At 40.0% G+C, this 20,020-nt stretch overlaps 1 protein-coding gene across 1 annotated transcript in view; it reads right to left on the reverse strand.

Annotated features, from left to right (window-relative positions):
- Positions 1-20,020, reverse strand: part of GPC1 (glypican 1) — a 117,964-nt gene that overhangs the window by 31,763 nt on the left and 66,181 nt on the right. The window contains exon 2 of the mRNA XM_040348993.1: positions 2,755-2,913. Within this exon, the coding sequence (XP_040204927.1) occupies positions 2,755-2,913 (159 nt within the window). The remainder of the gene's footprint in view (positions 1-2,754; positions 2,914-20,020) is intronic.

The following is a 20,020-nucleotide window of genomic DNA, read 5'->3' on the forward strand; positions in this document are numbered from 1 at the left end:
TAGATGAACATTAGTCAACCAGTAACCATGGTGGGTTACGACAGACAAAAGATGACATAGAATTAACTGGACATAGTGAAGCAAGAAGCGGACACATTGTTGAAAGCATTTTTATATTTAGCTAAATACGCTTTCTCTCCACTGATTACTAGTGAGCGTGGAGTATTTGTCATGTACCCATATGTATGTAGGACCTTCATCTGATCTCTGCTATTTTGCACACCACTGGTGTCCAGTTACCATAAGTTATTAATCATTTAAAGCACAAGAACAATCCCATGAGCATGTGAATTATTACTGTGGATCTATTCCTCAATATACATTATTTATTTTATTGTGCCAGCTGGTGAACATAATATTATATACATACAAAAAAATAATTGGGAGGTGTGGGACTTTATAGGTGCACTTGATACAAATCCATATAACACGAATTATATGAAAAAAAACAACAACATTTATTCAATCACATAGAAAAAGATAAAAAAACATTTCATACAATACATCTGCATCCATTTACAAGAAAAGGACACAACTTTAAATGTTATATTGCTGTTTCCACGCTCTTAAATCAACATGTTTTGCCGTGAGGCTTCTTCAGGGAAAAGCGTGGGATCACAATTACTAAATAAACGAACAAACATATAAAAAAAATAAACATAATTGCAATACACATATACAAACCCTATGCATATCCTAGATGAACACAATACATAAATGCATCCCCCCTAAGCCTAGCAAGGGTCCCCAAAATGTTGGTTCCTACCTCAAAGAGATGAGGAATTGAAGCCAATATATGGCAAAGACATGAAAGAGGAGTCAATTCTGATGGCCTTGTACGTTTAACCAACTTTGTGTTGATTGTCCACATATGTCGGATCTCCTGCAGGGAAGGGTATAGTCTCATAAGATGTATACAGAAAATAGAAAGATAAAATCTATAATTCAATGGAACACCACATACTCATCCAGGCATGCATGCACCTTCACATTTAATTAATGAACATATGTTTGTCATTTTTAACTGTTGCTTACTTTTATAGGATTTCTATATGGGAAGCTGGGAGCCTAGAGTTACACCAGATGGCGCCAAAAATCGAGCTGATTAACAGCCAACTCTAAAAATTCAATAAGAACAGTAAGAATCTCTAAGCTAAACACACCAATCCAAGTTTATATAAATAAATCAATATTGGCAGCAAAGCTAAAGCTATACCTGCATTTCAAAAGTTTGTCAGCGATCTAAGGGTCTATATACTTCAAAAGAAGGGGAATGCCCATCTGATGGTACCGGGCCCAACTAGACCTGTAATTACAGAATATCAAACATACAAGGAATCAGATCTTAGTTGATGGTGATATAGTTGCCCAAATAGTGTCCAGCTGCAAAACAAACCTGCTCGCCGTCTGTAGTGAGGTAAGGCTCCCAGGGACACCACCAAAATGGTCTCTGCCAAGTGAGTCCCTATATAACCTTCCCCATTGCGTCAGATGCAAACGACATGGACGCAAATAGGAGGGGCCATGCATGCACGGCAGCACCGAGGCTGCGACTATGGCTGTTGATTTTTGTTGGTGTCCCTGGGAGCCTTACCTCACTACAGACAGTGAGCAGGTTTGTTTTGCAGATGGACACTATTTGGGCATTCACAAGCAGATATATCACCATCAACTAAGATCTGATTCCTTGTATGTTTGATATTCTGTAACTACAGGTCTAGTTGGGCCCGGTACCATCGGATGGGTATTCCCCTTCTTTTGAAGTATATAGACCCTTAGATCGCTGACAATCTTTTGAAATGCAGGTATAGTTTTAGCTTTGCTGCCAATAGTGATTTATTTATATAAACTTGGATTGGTGTGTTTAGCTTAGAGATTCTTACTGTTCTTATTACATTTTTAGAGTTGGCTGTTGATCAGCTAGATTTTTGGCGCCATCTGGTATAACTCTAGGTACCCAGCTTCCCATATAGAAATTCTATAAAAGTAAGCAACAGTTAAAAATTACAAACATATGTTCATTAATTAAATGTGAAGGTGCATGCCTGGATGAGCATGTTGTGTTCCATTGAATTATAGGTTTTATCTTTCTATTTTCTGTATACATCTTATGAGACTATACCCTTCCGTGCGGGAGATCTGGCATATATGGACGATCAACACAATGTTGGCTGGAGGTACAGGGCCATCAGAATTGACTCCTCTTTCATGACTTTGCCATATATTGGCTTCAATTCCTTATCTCTTTGAGGTAGAAATCCAACATTTTGGGGACCCTTCCCAGGCTTAGGGGGGATGCATGTATGTATTTTGTTCATCTAGGATATGCATAGGGTTTGTATATATGTATTTAAATTATGTTTATGATATTTTTTTTATGTTTGTTTATTTATTTAGTAGTTGTGATCCCACACCTTTTCCTGAAGAAGCCTCACAGGGAAACATGTTGAATTAAAAGTGTGGAAACATCAATATAACATTGAAAGTCGTGTCTTTCACTCATAAATGGATGCGGATGTATTGTATGAAATGTTTTATTTTTTTCTATGTGATTGAATAAAAATATATATATTTTTATATAATCCGTGTTATATGGATTTGTATCAAGTCCCACACTTCCCAATTTTTTTTTTTGTATCTATATTTAGGGGATGTTGGTGCCATATGTTGAATACTAGTTAATCTTGGATTTGACCACGTACTTTATAATATTATATACATGTATACATTCTAATAGAAGGTGAAATCTCTTACTATCAAAGTTCTTGTTCTGTAAGATGAGCAGGCTTTGCACTGACAGGCTGGAGTCTCGCAGTGAGTTGTCAAACTCTAATTTGCTGATATTGGCAAAGTTTTCCTCCATCTCCGAGGTGCAGCAGGTGTAGCCTTGTGGACAGATCCTCAGATGCTCACCTGCAAGACATGACATGAACATGACAACATGTCTACCAGAGCATGATAAATCTATCCATTAGCAGAGAAGCCCTAAAGCACAGCGCAGTTTCCACATACCGCACCCATCTACAAAGGCCTATACTGTCATTCTCCCCATTAAACTTGAAATTTATTAGTAGATGTTCTAATAGATTTGTCAGAATGTTCTACTTTACTTGAGCCTATGGACAACTGCACACACATTTTTTTTTTTTGATCGTACATTGATTCCTGTAATGTCATCATCACACATATGTAAACTATTGCAATTAGCCAGCATGTAGTTCAATACATTATATTGCCAACAATTATTTGAAGACCCCTCCAAAGTATTAAGTTTGGGTACACAAACTCAAGTATATTAAAGCAGAACTCAACTCCGTCCAGCCCCACCCATGTTTTTTTTTTCTTCTTACCTGTAGTGCTGCATTCTTTTCAAAACACATGCTCACCCACACAGTGAATACATCGCTGTCTCGCTTCGTTACACCATCTTGGCCATCTTCAGATGGGTGGCTCTTTCCGGTTGCAAGCCGCAAGTTTTGATGATGTGCCTGCCTTTCAGCAGCTCTGTGTGCCAATCCTGTAGCCTCCTGGGAGCGGTGATGTAAGTACCCCAAGAGGCGGCAGAATTGAGTACACTTCATTCTGTCCTAGGCTTAAAGGGTGGAGGGGGCAGGGCCAAAATTAAAAGAAAAACAGAATAGAAACTTGTTTTCTAACATTTCCAGCCATTCTGCTTGGGAAGTGAGGGAGTGTAAAATGTAACTTGCTCCTTTTTGAGCGTTAGGTTCTGCTTTAAGGTTGAATGAGTTTGGTGTGGAAAAAACTTGAGTGAACTTCTAACTCACTTGAATGAATTTAAAGTTATTAATACAAGCCAGTTCTTCTTGTCCAATATTAGTACCTGGCCCCCCAAATTTCAACTTATTTGGCTGAAATTTGCACAGAAACGTTAAAATCTTGTGAAAAGCTTTCCCTGGCGGAAGGAGGTTATTATAGCTGCAAATGAGGGGCAACCGTACATGGGATCTTCAACAAGTACCGTAATACAGATGTGATGGTCAGGTGTCCACAAACCTTTGGCCATATAACGTATATACCATTTAAAGAACAGCATTATTGATTCTCGTGTGACTATTGAACAGAGTCACAAAACCATGCAGCCATATGTGTATGACTTTATAGTATGATGTACCCACACATGTTTAAAAGTTTGATTAACTCAATGCACATTCAATGGGCTCTACATACACATTCCTTAGCATGTTTGAAAAAGCCAAAGTGGTACTAAATATTCAATTATTTTATTATGAATCTAATTAATTGAGGAAAACATCCAAGCCAGGAGCACACACACACAAAGGTAGCTTCATGGGACCCTGAAAGGGGATGGAGTCACCTTAGGTCCCCATTCACATAAATGTGAATTTCTTTGCAGATTTGATTCAATCCGAAAGGCATATACAGTATACTTGTCCGAGCATGCGGCCCAGCAGGCCAGAAAAGGGAGGAGGGTTAAGTGAGCACCCCCCCTCCGAACCATACCAGGCCGGGGGGAGGGGGGGTGTATGCATTTCTGGCCTGCCAGGCTGCATGCTCAGATAAGAGTTTGGTATGGAATTTGGGGGTACCCACACAGTTGTTTTTTATTATTTTGGCATGGGGTTCCCCTCAAAGTCCATACTGGACCTAAGGCTCCGGTATGGATTTTGGCGTGGGGTTCCCCTAAAATGCATCCATTATTTTTTTATGCCAACATTTTTTTTTGTTTACATGCAGCTGTCAGTGGGGTATCCTGCTGACAGCTGATGAGTAATCAATCGTTAAGTACCTGACACCCCCTGCTCCCTAACAACTAGGTATTCACTGGTTGTTATTGCGATTTTCAGGGGATTGGGCACCGCTGTGATTTCTTAAAATTCATATTTAAATTGCACCTGTCAAACACAAATCGCACTGTGAATTCACACCGCATTGCATCAAAAAACAGAAGGAATTCACACCACATCAGTATGAACCTAGCCTAAAGCAGAAATTTTTATCAGATGGAATGCAAAGCAGCTATGGATTTTGCAAGAAAATCATGCACAGCAAGCTTGGTAAGTGCTGAGCTCCTACTTGGCAGCACTATTGGATTTTTTTAATTTCAGGGTTTAGCAACACTTGTAATGCTTCTTTCACATTTATACAGAAATCTGCAGTAAATGACCCAAGTTCACCTAAGGTTTGTGAGTAGATACACCTTAATTGAAAGTTAAAACTGCCATCCACGTGTTCGTTTTGTTTAACTGGAAAAACTAGTAGGATGTTGGCAGCAACATAATTGATATACAGTCACAAAACAGTAATAATCTTAACCGGGTCCTAGCATTGCAATTACTTTGTCCGTGTGCCAAACTGGGTTACACATCAATCCTATTCTAATCCTAGTTTGCTTTTGAAAAGTCTGTAAAATCCTGGCAATAAATTGAATTTACAAAGTTTACGTTGAAATCAACTTTTACAAAAAACCCGCCAGGCAGTCTCTGGAGCCAGCAATTTGTGCTGTAGGGAGAAGAGGAGCTCAAGACTGTTGGCCCTGGACCCGAGCCAGAGAAAGAAATGAAGACTGGTTCTCTTTACAGCCTGAAAAAGTAATATAGATGGTACAAGTCTTTCATTGATATATTTGACATAATAATTGTGTGCTTCTCTACACGATTTCCAGTTTTATATTTGAAGTCTGGACTGGTATTTTTCACTAAAGGTGTGTCTGAGAGTATGCTCAACTTGTCAGTTTATATACAGTGCAAGTTCCGTGTCCTATATGTCAAGGATTTAGTTCCACTGAGGTTACTAAAACTCTGATGACAAACATCATAGGATTTTACATACAGTAATTGTGAAAAAAGGGCAACTATTGTAAAATATATTCCAAACTATTGTGTTTGCAGGTTTGATTTCACTTTACTAGAACTGTTAAAGGCTATAGTTTTTTTACATCATCACAGCTATTTGCACAGTTTTATTGAATAAGCCAATATGGAGATAACTCTTAGCACTCGGAGGGTTACATTTTTTTTTTAAGGGATATATGATCACAAATAAAGCTTTCTTTTGGTGGTATTTGATCACCTCTGTGTCTTTATTTTTTTGCGCTATAAACAAAAAAAAAGCAACAATTTTGAAAAAAACACCTTATTTTTTACTTTCTGCTATAAAACATATCCAATTATTATTATTATTTTTTTTAATCTAATTTCTTCATCAATTTTAGTCCAATATGTATTCCGCTACATATTTTTTGTAAAAAATCAAAATAAGCGTATATTATAATTTTTTTTCTTTTAAATACACCTTCTTATGTAATTTCTTAATAAACAAACAGACGAAACACAACACAACAAGACATCGTACATATTGGACCTATATATTAATGCAATTTCAAGATCCAATCACTCTGCATAGCAACTATCAATTCTAAATAAAGATGCCAAAATAAAAATAAAAAAGATACAATGATTATCAGAAGGATATTTTATCTAGGCTTAAATCTAAACCATCCCATTTGTCTACTTAGGTATCAATCCACGCCCAGTGTCGTACTTACTCGGACAACCCCTATTCTTAAGCCTCGTACACACGACCGAGGAACTCGACGGGCGAAACACATTGTTTTCCTCGTTGAGTTCCTTGTTAGGCTGTCGAGGAACTCGACAAGGCAAGTTTCTCCATTCCCGTCGAGGAAAAATAAGACATGCTCTCTTTTTGGCTTGACGGGATCCTCGACAGTTTCCTTGTCAAAAAAATGTACACAAAACCGGTTTCCTCTGCAAAAAAAAAAATCCCAGCAAGTTTCTTGCTGGTTTTTGCCGAGAAACTTGGTCGTGTGTACGAGGCCATATAGGTGTCTCTATACAATGGAAGATTATTATTTATCAATTGTTTCCAGTATAGAAGCGTGGGAGAGCATTGGTTTCTTCCAATGCAGAGCAATGGCTTTTTCTTGCATAAAATAATATTGTGTTAGCAAACACTCACTCAGACACTGTAGGAAGAATAGTCTCTACCAGACCCAATAAACAAACAGACATTGAGACAGATAGAGGAGCAGAAGTAATACAATTCAATAGATCACTACATCCACCCAAAATATAACTACATGTGGGCAAGTCCAGAAAATGTGTGCAAAATCCCCCTGTGCTGCTCCACACAGCCAACACTCAGATGAGCACACAGGATTTATGTTTTTAAGTCTGTGTGGTGTGATATATTCTCTTTGTACCAATTTATTGGATCATGCGATCTCTCAAGGAAACCAAAGATCGCAAAGAGAAATCCCACACACCTCTGCAATCCTCCATATCCAGATCTGGTATATCTCGCATCCAACTAGCTCTAAGACCCTAATGGCAAAATGGAGATTAAGATAAGATGGGAATACAGTCTCGAAGTGGGCCTTTCCACACACTCAGACCTAAGTACTGTATTGATTCTAAAGTGGATTGTATACTGTAATCATTAAACTATCCTGTGGAAACTGGGCATGAAAAGTATGAAAAACCTGGAAATATCTAAATAAATAGGAACTAGGTAAATAACATATTGAGGTGAGTGTAGAGAAAGTAGATAGTTTCCGATCAGTGATCACTTGAGAAAGTAATTTAATATTATATTAAGTCCATGCAATAGGCTCTGGTAGTTTAAAAAAATGAGGAAGAGTAGAATTAAACCATAGAGGGGCACTTGGAGAGATTGCGCCCTTGGGATAATGCTCTCTTCTAAGACCAGCCTCCCAAGCTCGAATAGTATTGAGCATTGAAGAAGTCAACTGGTAGGGTGTCCTGCAGCCCCTAAATAAAACTACATTAAGAGCTTCTATAAAGCCTACTACTGCTGCCTCCAGAGGGGTAGAAGAATTATATAAGTCTGGGATCAGCCACCATGTGGCTGTGACCAACTGAGTAGCTACAAAGTACTTATATAAATCTGGAAAAGCTAAGCCTCTCTGTTGGCAAGGGTGCATCAGGGTGTTTAATTTATACCTAGAGTTCTCCATAGGTATAAAATGTTCAGTAGAAAATGTATTTTTTATTTATTACAAGTACTTACGGTATTTAACGTTGTGAATTTACATAGTAATTTACATATTTATTGTATATTCAAATGAAAAGATTCACCAGCTTGAGCCAGGAAACCTTTACAAAAGTCAGTAGAGAATGTGCAAGGAATGTCACATTCTACCCACTATAAACGATAGGGTGGTTTTACACCAAAACTTTAAAACACGGCACATAACTACAATCTGAATTGGTAAAAGCAATCACCAGATGGCTTCAGAATCCATATCAACTTGGACAGAAAACCTTACAGGTAAACACAACTCATAAGTTGAGAAGAATTGCATTATTTGTTCTATTGGCAATAAGATTGCCATCACCTGTCATCTGGAACAAGGATTCCCTGGCAGGTAAGTGTTAACATGCTGGTTATTAGAAGAACACATACTCGCTCTCTGTTTAATTAAATCCACCCACTGAGATGTGTTGATTTTAATTTCCCTTTAGACAGTTTTTCATCACCAGACACTGTGTTTTTCTCCGACATTACAATATTTCTTTGTCCATTAATAGAATCAGAATCACTGCAGCCTCTAAAAATTTATCAAGGACAATTATCTTTGAGACAGTTCATTGTGCTCTTTGATCTAACAGAATATCATGTCTTCCGTCAGCTGCTGTACGGTAACTCAGCACATTATTATTACACTGGAAGTTTATTAAATCCTAATGAAATGTGAGGTCAGAGTTTCAAGGAAACTGGTTTCTTGAAGTGCAGAACCTTGCTCTAGACAAGAGCTGGATGACCCACTTGTTTGACATTTACGTACCTACGATTAAATCTGAAAGCCTCTTTGATTCTTGCCCTAGCTTTACAGATATGTATGCGTATCACTGTCTCTGGAAGTTCGCATTCCTTTTTATCTATGATGATCACAGTTTCTGTTGGAAGGAATAGCTCAAAGTTTCGAAATTACGACTCATGGGCCATAGGGGCATAGCATAAGAGGGGCAGAATCAAAGCACAAAATTGACAATTTGGCTTTTGGCTTCATTTGGCTTTATTTGTATCCTGTCTGCTTAACAACAGATAAATCAAACAGCCAAATTGAAGGTGGAGAGAGATGAGGTTTGTAGGGATGACTCACAAGACTCTTTAAGTGAAGTAAACCATCCCTTTGTACTATACAGATTTTTTGTGATTTACTGTGAGACTGTACAGTTTATGGTTCGTTTTGTTTATGACATATGCAATTAGTTCTGATAATGCAGTCAAGGCTTTTGCTACCATCCAATAAGAATTTCTATGTGTCAGCAAAAAATCCCCCCCCCCCAAAAAAACATTGAGCACTAATCTGCATGCTTACCCATATGTATAAATTCCCCCGAATGAAAGCCCCCCTTCCAGCACAAATCTTTGCCCCCCCCCATCATCCAAATCCCCCCAACTCAAATGCCCCCCTCCAAAAGTCAGTCAAATCCTCTACCCCTCAAAAATCTCCTCTGTGTACACATCGTATCCCAACCCCACCCCCTAAATTTCCCCTCCTATCACTAATCCCCCCCCCCCCAAAAACAAAAATTTCCCTTCCCAGTGCACAATTCCTCTCCCCTTCCCTATATCTTGTATGACAAACCCCCCTAAATCACCACTTCTAGAAATTCATACCCACTGCTGTCCCCCAAATTGCCCCTCCCAACACAAATGGTCCCCCCCTAAATCTCCTAAGGCCTAAACCCCCTCTCTCCCCACCTCACATTAAACCACAGTGCTCAGGGTGGGCGCCCTTCCTGCCCACCCCTTTTCCCGGCCCTGCAAGGAGATATCTGTAAATCTTTGATTGCCCTATATTGTCAAACGGGAAAGACATTTCCTGGATCAAATGTTTCTTAGTTTCCACTATGTTTTTAGAGGTTCAGAAAGATGATTAAACTGCCCCTTGATAAACAGTCAATCAGGAAGGTAAGGCCTCATGCACACAGGATGTTTTGGAAACTCTCCTAAACGCCTTTCATACTGACAGTAGCGTTTGGCAGGAAAAGCGCTTGATGTTTGTAAAAGTGTGTAAAGCGTTAAGGCGCGTTTATAGGCGTCACGTGTTTGGGCTTAAATTAATTTCATTGGACAGAATAATAATTTATTCTGGCCATTGAAATAACAACGCTCAAGTGCTAAACGCGCCTAGCATTAACACGCGATATTACGCATTAACAGACGTTTACAAGCATTCAAAAAAATTTTTCCTGCCTCCAAAAGCCCATACCACTTAACGCTGCTAAAAGTCTATATGTGCATGGGCAACATGCAGGGGAGTTTAAAGGCAGAAAAAAAATGCCTGACGCCCCTGGAAGAAGCTACAAAACGGACAGTGTGCAAGAGGCCTTAAGATCAACCCATCCACCCACCTATCTAACCCAACCAAAAAGATGATCAAATTTTTTTTTTATCCCATCAGAATCCTGGGTAAAAAAAATCCTAGTTAGGATGTGAAAATCGTTCGATGCTCACTTCCAGCATTGCCAACAGAAAACCAACAGTTTTCACATCCTAGAAAAAGACAGGACATGAGGGTTGCTAAGTAGAAGTTTTTTTGGGCCAGGCTTCTGACCAAAATGGCCTACAGGAAACACAATAAAATGAATGATCATTTTACTAAGCTGCAAAGATTTTTAATAACTACTTGGGGCCTGTTGACTGCATAGAGCATTTTTTGGAAAAAATTTGCTTAATCTTTGAGCCAGTTCATAATAAATAATTTGCTTTAAAGCAATGCCAGAATAATGTTAAAAGGAAGGTGCTATCTGTCAGAGAATAACTCAACTGATCCAAAAAGCTACAGCATATCTATCAGATGTGAAGCAACCGAACCTCAAAGATATTAAAGGGGAACTAAACCCTCCTATATTTTTCAGTCAAGAAAGCTGCCATCTTGGCTTCTGTTTGTTCTTCGTTCTTACTGAGGAGGAACAGGAAGTAAGAAATTGAGACAAAGAAAACAAAGAAAAAAAACAATTTGAAAGGGAAATCGAAGGAAAAGGTAAGTGAACCAACAATGCACTAGCTTAAACAAACCTATTTAGAAAATAAAAAACAAACCTTTACAACCCCTTTAATACAAACTTTGAAGAAGCTACTTAAAGATACTCTTGATGAGCAACTTTACCTGTAATAACAAGCAACTTTGGTGCTATTAAGTATCCCATGTGACCTGTTCTTAGAGTTTTAACCTAAATTACACAAGCAATCATTAATGCGCTGCAAATTAAGATGTTTGAGGAGCATTGTAGTCTATCATCTCATATCAGCTCCATTGTACCTGCAATTAGTCTCATTACTGCTTATAAATGATAAATGCTTTCAAAGTATGACTACAAAATCTATTTTAGAATGCAAATCTACTTATCATTTGTAGCATCAACATAAAACTCCCCAGTGAGGTGATGGGAAAACGAGGTTAAAGCGTGTCCTCAAAGCCCATGCAATCTATCAAATACTTTCCCCTTGGGAAAAGTTTCATGAATATTAATAAGGAGTAAATGCGTTGTTCTATATACAGGATTGATCAAACCAGCAGTCTGGGTCTTTTATATACAACATGTTTTCAGTAAAGTACAATCTGCAAGGCATTATCAGGATCCTTTTAGATATGCATGGTCATGGACCATACACATCTAAATGGATGCTAGATTTACTTTAACTGTTATTCTGACTTTATCAGAAACAGAATGTGATTTTAAGGTACTGAACTCTACAGAGAAAGGAGCAGGTGAAAGATGATCATTTTAAACGTACCAGATCTTCATTGCATCTGAGCACCACACACCAAAAACACTCAACCTCCCCTCTTATATTTGGAATATATTTTTTGGGGGGAGAGGGGGGAGCAGGTACCCGATTCAGGCACTTGTCCCCACTTCCACTCCAACCACCTAGGTCAGTGATGGCGAACCTTGGCACTCCAGATTTTGGAACTACATTTTCCATGATGCTCATGCACTCTGCAGTGTAGTGTAGCATCATTGAAAATGTAGTTCCAAAACATCTGGAGTGCCAAGGTTTGCCATCACTGGTCTAGGTGATCGGAGTCGTTTCTCCCCCCCCCCCACACCTCTACCCGCAGCCCCTTGGGGCATATCAAAGTTCCTATGAGACTGCGGGACCATTCACAGGATGCACAGTGGGCAGCTGGTTGTGAAGCCGCAAAACGTCACAGCCGGCTGCCAACAGTTAACATGCAGGAGCCAGGTTGGATGAGCACATGCTGGATCCTGGCACAGGTAAATGCGTGTTTTTAAAATTTGTTTACAGGATGAAGATCAAATCTTGCCAAAAACCTTCTAGGATTTGAACCCCTTTTGGGTTTTAAATGCTCTTTTTGTTTGACTGAGGTTTTATTTGTCTGGGTTTTAGCCCTCATTGAGCATGTTTGAAATCGTACAAGGTCAGCTTAACGTGCACAATTTCAAACCCGGATTTCAGTGCGAGTTCAGGGGCGATTTGAAAGACATCTGTGCGGGTTCATGCACAGATGTCGATTGAAATCCCCCCTAAAGTCGCTAAAAGTAGTGCAGGAAGTACTTTTGGGAATCGGCGTGCCACCGCAAAGTCAGCATCACACCGATTTGGGCGGTGCCATTGCCGGCAATAGGTTCCGATTTGGCTAAGCCCACTTTCACAGTAGTTTCCCGACACCTGACTATGCTTAATATGCCGAGTCCCATTGTTTGTAATTGTGGCTGTTCTCATTTCAAAGTTCAGCCAATTGTATACCTTGTGCTCTAACATCCATTAGGCACCATATACACCTATGCAGGGGCAACAGTGTTTTTTGCGTGATTGCATTTAGGTGACCAGTCCTGTTTTTTATTTATATATATATATATATATATATATATATATATATATATATATATATATATATATATACACACACACACACATATACATACATACATACATACATACATACATACATACACACACACACACACGCACACATCATAAGCAACTATTGTTTTCAACTACTACTGGCTTTTTATTGCTGTAAATGATTGTAGTTGTGGCAAAAAAAGATATTCTTAGCTTAGAGAATCTTGTGTCTGTAAATCTTTTCTTCTAGAAGTTGTTTTCAAGCAAGCGGATCATTGAATTTTTAATATAGATTTTCCCACCATAAACAGAAAATCCATAACTCCAGAGGAACAGAGAGCAATTTAAAGTGATTATCAAAGAGTAGTTTGTATCAAGTAAGGCCAAGGAATTTTTGCCCTAAGCCTGTTAGAACTGTGCAAGAGTAGGAGATCCCACATCATTCATTCAAGAAATGCACCTCCTCCTGTACACACATTGCAGCTGCAATAGAATTAAAGGGCATCCAAACTCAAAAGAACAAACATTTTACATTCTGCAGATTACCAGTACCGCAAGTGGTGGCTGTATTCGTTTTCATTTTTTTTTGGGAGGGGCTTTTTCCTTTATTTTCACCCAGTGATTCTGCCAGTAACACATAGATAGGTGGGGTCTTATAGTCATCACAACAACGTAACTTATAAGAGTGCAGCAAAGGCAGCGAGCACAAGGAGTTAGGGCCAGATTCACGTAGAGCGGACGCAATTTTACGTAACCGGTTTACGTTGCACCGCCGCAATTTTTCCAATTTAGTGCCCGATCCACAAAGCACTTACCTGGAAATTTGCGGCGGTGTATCGTAAACAGGTCCGGCGCAAGGCGGCCCAATTCAAAAGGGGCAGGTACCATTTAAATTAGGCGCGCTCCCGCGCCGGACGTACTGCGCATGCTCCCGTCGCAAATTTCCCGACGTGCTTTGCGCGAAATTACGACGAGCCGACGTTTTGTGAATTGCGACGTGAAAAAAGAGTTACGCCGGGAAAATTAAAAAATTAAAAAATAATTCAAAAGCGACGCGGGAAAGACAGGCATACTTTAACATGGTGGAGTACTTTTACACCATGTTAAAGGTGCACTATCTTTGCGACGGAAATCTAACACTCGCGACGACGTAACGACGGGAAAAAGCTTTGTGGATCGCCGTAACTCCTAATTTGCATACCCGACGCTGGTTTACGACGCAAACTCCCCCCAGCGGCGGCCGCGGTACTGCATCCTAAGATCCGACAGTGTAAGTCCATTACACCTGTCGGATCTTCTGCCTATCTATGCGTAACTGATTCTATGAATCAGTCGCATAGTTAGAAAACAGAGATACGACGGCGTATCAGGAGATACGCCGTCGTATCTCTTTTTTGAATCTGGCCCTTAGTTACTGACAAAATTCCTGGCAAGATCAACGAGTATTCTTTGCACTTATCAAATAGATATCACAAAACACTTTCAATAGTATATTTAACAGACCAAAACCAATAAGGAGAGTCATCGGTTTCTATTATCGTCGGATTCTATGTTTTAAGTGCAATCTATTCTAATATCATAGGGTGCAATGAGGTACGAAGTAAAGGTACAGTATATACCAGGGATCTCTTAAGGTTTGGTTTGTAAACCTTACAGTACCATTTTCCATGCTCTATAAATGTTAAAGATTTATGGCCATGTCAATATTTTTAGGCAAGATAATGTAGAGCAGGGGCATCAAACTCAATTTCATTGCAGACTGCATCAGCAGTATGGTTGCCCTCATCTGGGGTGTACAGAGTGCAGAGTTCAATAGTATATGCTAAATATATAGTGCAGAGTTTAGGGGTACGCTACACACAGAATGCAGGGTTTAGGGGTGCGCTATGTACAGAATTCAGGGTTCAGGAGTGCGTTACATGGTTTAGGGTTGAGCCATGCACAGTGTACACTATGCTACCACAACTCCAACCCCCTTCCCCAAAGCTTCCTCAAATCTCTACGCTCTCCTACCTGGCTTGACTCTAGTACCTCCCTGTGTAGGCAACTTTGCCTCGTCTTGGAGGGAGATCGTTCTCTGTCTCTTTGGAGAGCTGTCCCCGCTGTGCGCCGCCATGAGTGCATGCAAAGATCTTTATCCGGAAGGTACTGAGAGCAAAGTTGTTCCTTGTAAACAGAGAAGGCTTCTCTGTTTACAAGTAACAGCGGGGAGCGGGAGGGCCAGAGCCGGAAGTGGTGGAATAGAATTCTCCCATATTTTGGCTAAAAAACTGGGCGTACGGGCCACATGACAAGGCCCGTGGGCCTTGTGTTTGACATATGTGATGTAGAGAATACAGAACCTGAATAACAAAAACTGAATGTAATAGACGGATGACAGTCGAGTTCCCACTAATAATCATGTGATCGCCATTTTAGCTCTGACATAGCGATCATACATAGGATGAGACTCCACTGATACAAATGAAAGCAATCAGGCTTTACATGAACATTGCCAACTTCAGGCTTTGATAGCCCCCTAATGCCAGTGTCATTTATTAGTGCAGATAGTGTTGCACTATTTAAAGTAAAATAAGACCAATTCTTAATCATAGTAAATTAGAACTATGGTCTCCCATTTAAAAAAAAATAAAAAAGATATGCTGCAACACTAGTTGAATGATGCTGCAGTGCCCTTGAATTCACAGCACAGTTGCCACTCTCATGTCGGCTGTGCCCGCTTGCCCTATAATGATATGAAAAAAGGTTGCATGGGGCGTGGCCATCAGCATCAACACTGCTGATTTACAAGCCTGTGGCTGGCCAATCAGTACCTGGCCACACCTAGTCCTTCCATCTGCTCTCATTATTGACAGCACAGCCTCTGTTGCTTAAATCCTTCCACCGTTATCTCCAGTGTCTGGGAGGCAGGGAGGTGAGACATAAATAAAGGAAGAGTTGACTCATTCATGGAAGGTAAAGGAAGCTGTTTACTTTAAAAGTCTTGTGCATCAAATAGTAACTGAACTTGTTACATGTCTAGATTGTCCCATAGGAGCCTTTAGTTGTACTTTAAAGAAAGATACTTTTTAAATTAAAATAGTAATGTGACATTTATCTGTACTATGTACTGTATGTTTTGTGTAACTCATACTGGTTCCGGAAAATACTTGCTAGAGTTATTATTAGGGTTGTCCCGATACCGCTTTTTTAGAACTGAGTACAAGTACCGATACTTTTTTTAATGTCATGTGACAGTGACGCATTGATGGCTGGCACTTAGAGATGGCACTGACTGATGGGCACTAAAAGGTGGCACTGACTGATGGCTGGCAGTGGCACTGATGGCTGGGCACTGATAGGTGGCACACACTGATGCCTGGCACTAATGGCTGGCACTGACTGATGAGCACTGATAAGTGGCACTGATTAAGCATTGGTGAGCAGTGCACTGATAGATGGCATGCACTGATGGCTGGCACTGACTCATGGCTGGCAGTGGCACTGATGGATGGGCACTGACTGATGACCACTGATTGAGGGGCACTGACACAGATGTCTGGGCACTGACGGATGGACACTGATGTCTGGACACTGATGGCTGGGCACTGACAGATGGCACTGATGGCTGGGCACTTAGAGATGGTACTGATGGCTGGGCACTGACAGATGGCACTGACAGATGGCACTGATGGATGGGTACTGACGGCTGAGCACTGACAGCTGGGCACTGACAGATGGCACTGACAGCTGGGCACTGACAGATGGCTGGGCACTGATATCTGGCACTTAATTACATGAGAGGAAAAAGAAAACTAAAATATTTTACTATACTGCCTACGGCGCCCATCTTGGTACATCCTGCACTCGGCTGCATAAAAGCAGGAGCGGACATCTTGTTACACCCAGGTCAAACTATATGGGCTGGGTGTAACAAGATGTCTGCTGCTGTCTTAATGTGGCCGGGTTCAGGGTGTACCAATATGGGCGTTGTGATGTTCAAGGCAACACATAGCGTCATTGGACACTGATAGCGTGTTGCGCCCTCCACCCCTGCCAGCTTACTTGCACCAGGACTCTGCTCGGATCTTTGCTCTGACCACGATTCCGCCCGCAGCTCCGCCCGCGACTCCGCCCGCTGACTCCACCCGCTGACTTCCTGTTTACACGATGCCTCGCTTCCTCTCATCCCAGGTATCGGTGAAGCATTGGGAGCATTTGTGCGAGTACAAGTACTCACGCAAATGCTTGGTATCGGTCCCGATACCGATACTAGTATCGTTATTGGGACAACCCTAGTTATTATATATGCCTGGTGCCTTGTGATGCAATCTGTTATTTTTCTTTCTATGGTTTGTACTTGTTTATATAAAAAAAAAAAACTTTCATAAATAAAATCTCATTTAAAAAAATTAGCAATGTGATTGAATAATACTGACATGTGTCCTATCAATTCATGTCAAATATGAATTTTCATGAGTGGTCCACTTTAAACGGGTTAAGTGTTTTCAGGGTGATAAATGATGTTTCAAATGTGATTTTAAATTATGAAGGAGAGACTGTGCAGTCCTGAGGGGTGCGTTTTTATTTTTTTTAAGAGACAGAGCCTAAAATGAGTAGTCTTTTATAACAGTTGTATAATACATTATTAAAACCCATAAATGGGCCTTAAAAGCTAAGGAAAGTAAAATGAATTTAGATAAGCCCACATTATGTTATCTAATGTGTTCAGTTAAAAAAAAGATGTAGGGTCCCTTACCCAGGTGGCAGAAAACACCCAAATTATTTCAAACTCAGTCTCATTGACATGGTCTAAGCATAATATTTTAAATATTTCACTAGAAAAAACAAGAGGTAGAATATCTAAAGATGACAAAATATGGACAATGTAGATTCTACGAGGACATGGTCTAAATGTAATACTTCTAATATCTAACTAGAATGAACATGAGGAAGAACCTCTGAAGATGACAAAAGATGGACAAGGTAGATTCTACAAGGCCATGATGTAAGTGAAACATTTCTATTAATCTCACTAGAATGAACAATAGGTAAAACATCTGAAGATGGCAAAAAATGGACAATGTGGATTCTATGAGGACATGGACGAAGTGTAATATTTATAATATGCAATTGGAATGAACATGAGGAAGAACATCTAAAGATGACAAAAGATGCACAAGGTGGATTCTACAATATGAATTTTGTTTTTAATGCATGGAAAAAAAAGAAAAGATTTTTCAGTGAGGTGAGGTCCAACCAACAATATAGGAAGGCCATATGATTGTAGAAAGATGTCAGAGAATAACTTTCAATCTATACTTAAAATGTAAAACTTTACTAACAGGGATTCATTAGCAAAGTTAAATTTATCAAAACAATTATTAATAAATGTACCTTGTACCTTTATAAATGATGCTCAGGAGTTTGAGAGGCATGATCTGACCACTCCTTTTTCTAATCATTACATTGGGGACAAGGTCTAGGAAATGGCCAAATGGTTCTACTTAGAGGCTGTGTGATGGATACTATAAGGGATCTGGGCAAAATAGCAGTTGTAAAATGCCTATGATGAGTTCTATATTACTCATAATTGACTGGCATTATGTCAAAGAAAAGGCTGCCCAAGCCTAGGTCCATTTTAACCAGCCTTCAAGATTAGCAAACATGATTGACCTCATCTCATGATGTCTCTTGGGCCTGTTAGCCTCTTAAATAAGACCACTCTAGTCACATGGGTCTTCCTGTCAGAACAAGAGAAGAGGACAGGTGAGCCAAACACAAAATACGTTTTGGCACCAAGCAATCATATAAGGTTTTTCAGCCAACCCAATCACTTTGTTCCTCAAGAACACTTGTTTGACGCTGTTGTACAATGCCCAATGCAACTAAAAAGGTTGTCTAAATTCTAATGGCACTTTTTGAGAGTTCTACATAGTCAAACACAGTTTTACCCTGTCTTGAATCTAAACAGCCACTTAAATCCCATTTTTTTTTAAGTGAGACCTATGCTTACATATATTAACCAGCATTGAGGAAAAATCTTTAAGTCTTTGAACTTGGGGGAAAAATAGTGAGTAGCCTTTGACATAGACAACTGCATCCATTCCCTGATCTTCTAGTCCAGTGGTCATCAACCCTGTCCTCAGGGCCCCCTAACAGGCCAGGTTTTATGTATTACCTTGGGGAGATGCAGACTAGAATACTGCTATCACTGAGTTAGGCCTCGTACACACGACCAAGTTTCTTGGCAAAAACCAGCAAGAAACTTGCTGGGAGATATTTTTTTTGCAGAGGAAACCGGTCGTGTGTACATTTTCGTCAAGGAAACTGTCGAGAAACTCGACGAGCCAAAAAGAGAGCAAGTTCTCTATTTCCTCGACAGGAATGGAGAAACTTGCCTTGTCGAGTTCCTCGGCAGCCTAACAAGGAACTCGACGAGGAAAACAATGTGTTTCGCCTGTCGAGTTCCTCGGTCGTGTGTACGAGGCTTCATCTTGCAAACCTGGCCTGTTAGTGGGCCCTGAGGACAGGGTTGATGACCACTGTTCTAGTCTACATGGAAGAGCTGACTCTTTAACCTGGCTTTCTAGGATAACTAGCGCCCTTTTTTTACCTTGGCACAAGATCTACACGTTCATATATAATTCATTTTGCACATAATACACAAAACGCAATACTATGTGACAGTTACCTGGCTGGGCATGTTTCCAAAGGTGCTGCACAAACTGTTAATAAGGCAGAATCCCTAAGGGGCAGCGAACAGAGCAGAGACAATTGTTTAGAGTCTATCAACATAAACAGAAAACAGAAGCGCTTTTAATAGCTCATCAATCAATTAAGAACACCCTGGTATCTGTAATTAACTGAGCCAAGTGCAATCACAGAAACAGATCCATTACAAGTGAATATTTATACACCAGGATAAAATGTCTCTCTACACAATGCAAGAGCAATAAAACACTGCATTGTTATATCCACTTATAACTAACATTACTAACCATGCATGAATATTAAAGCCCAATTTCTGTTTTTAGTTTTAGAGCGTGAAAGGAAGCTGAATTTTTGGCACATAACCATTCGTTTAAATATATTAATCAACAGTTACAAAGGAAATAAATCCACTTTGTGGGCACTTTGGCCCAGATTCTCACAGGGCTTACGACGGCGCAACGCAATGTACGCCGTCGTAAGT

This window comes from Rana temporaria, chromosome 4 (genome assembly GCF_905171775.1).
Source record: "Rana temporaria chromosome 4, aRanTem1.1, whole genome shotgun sequence".
Lineage (NCBI taxonomy): Eukaryota > Metazoa > Chordata > Amphibia > Anura > Ranidae > Rana > Rana temporaria.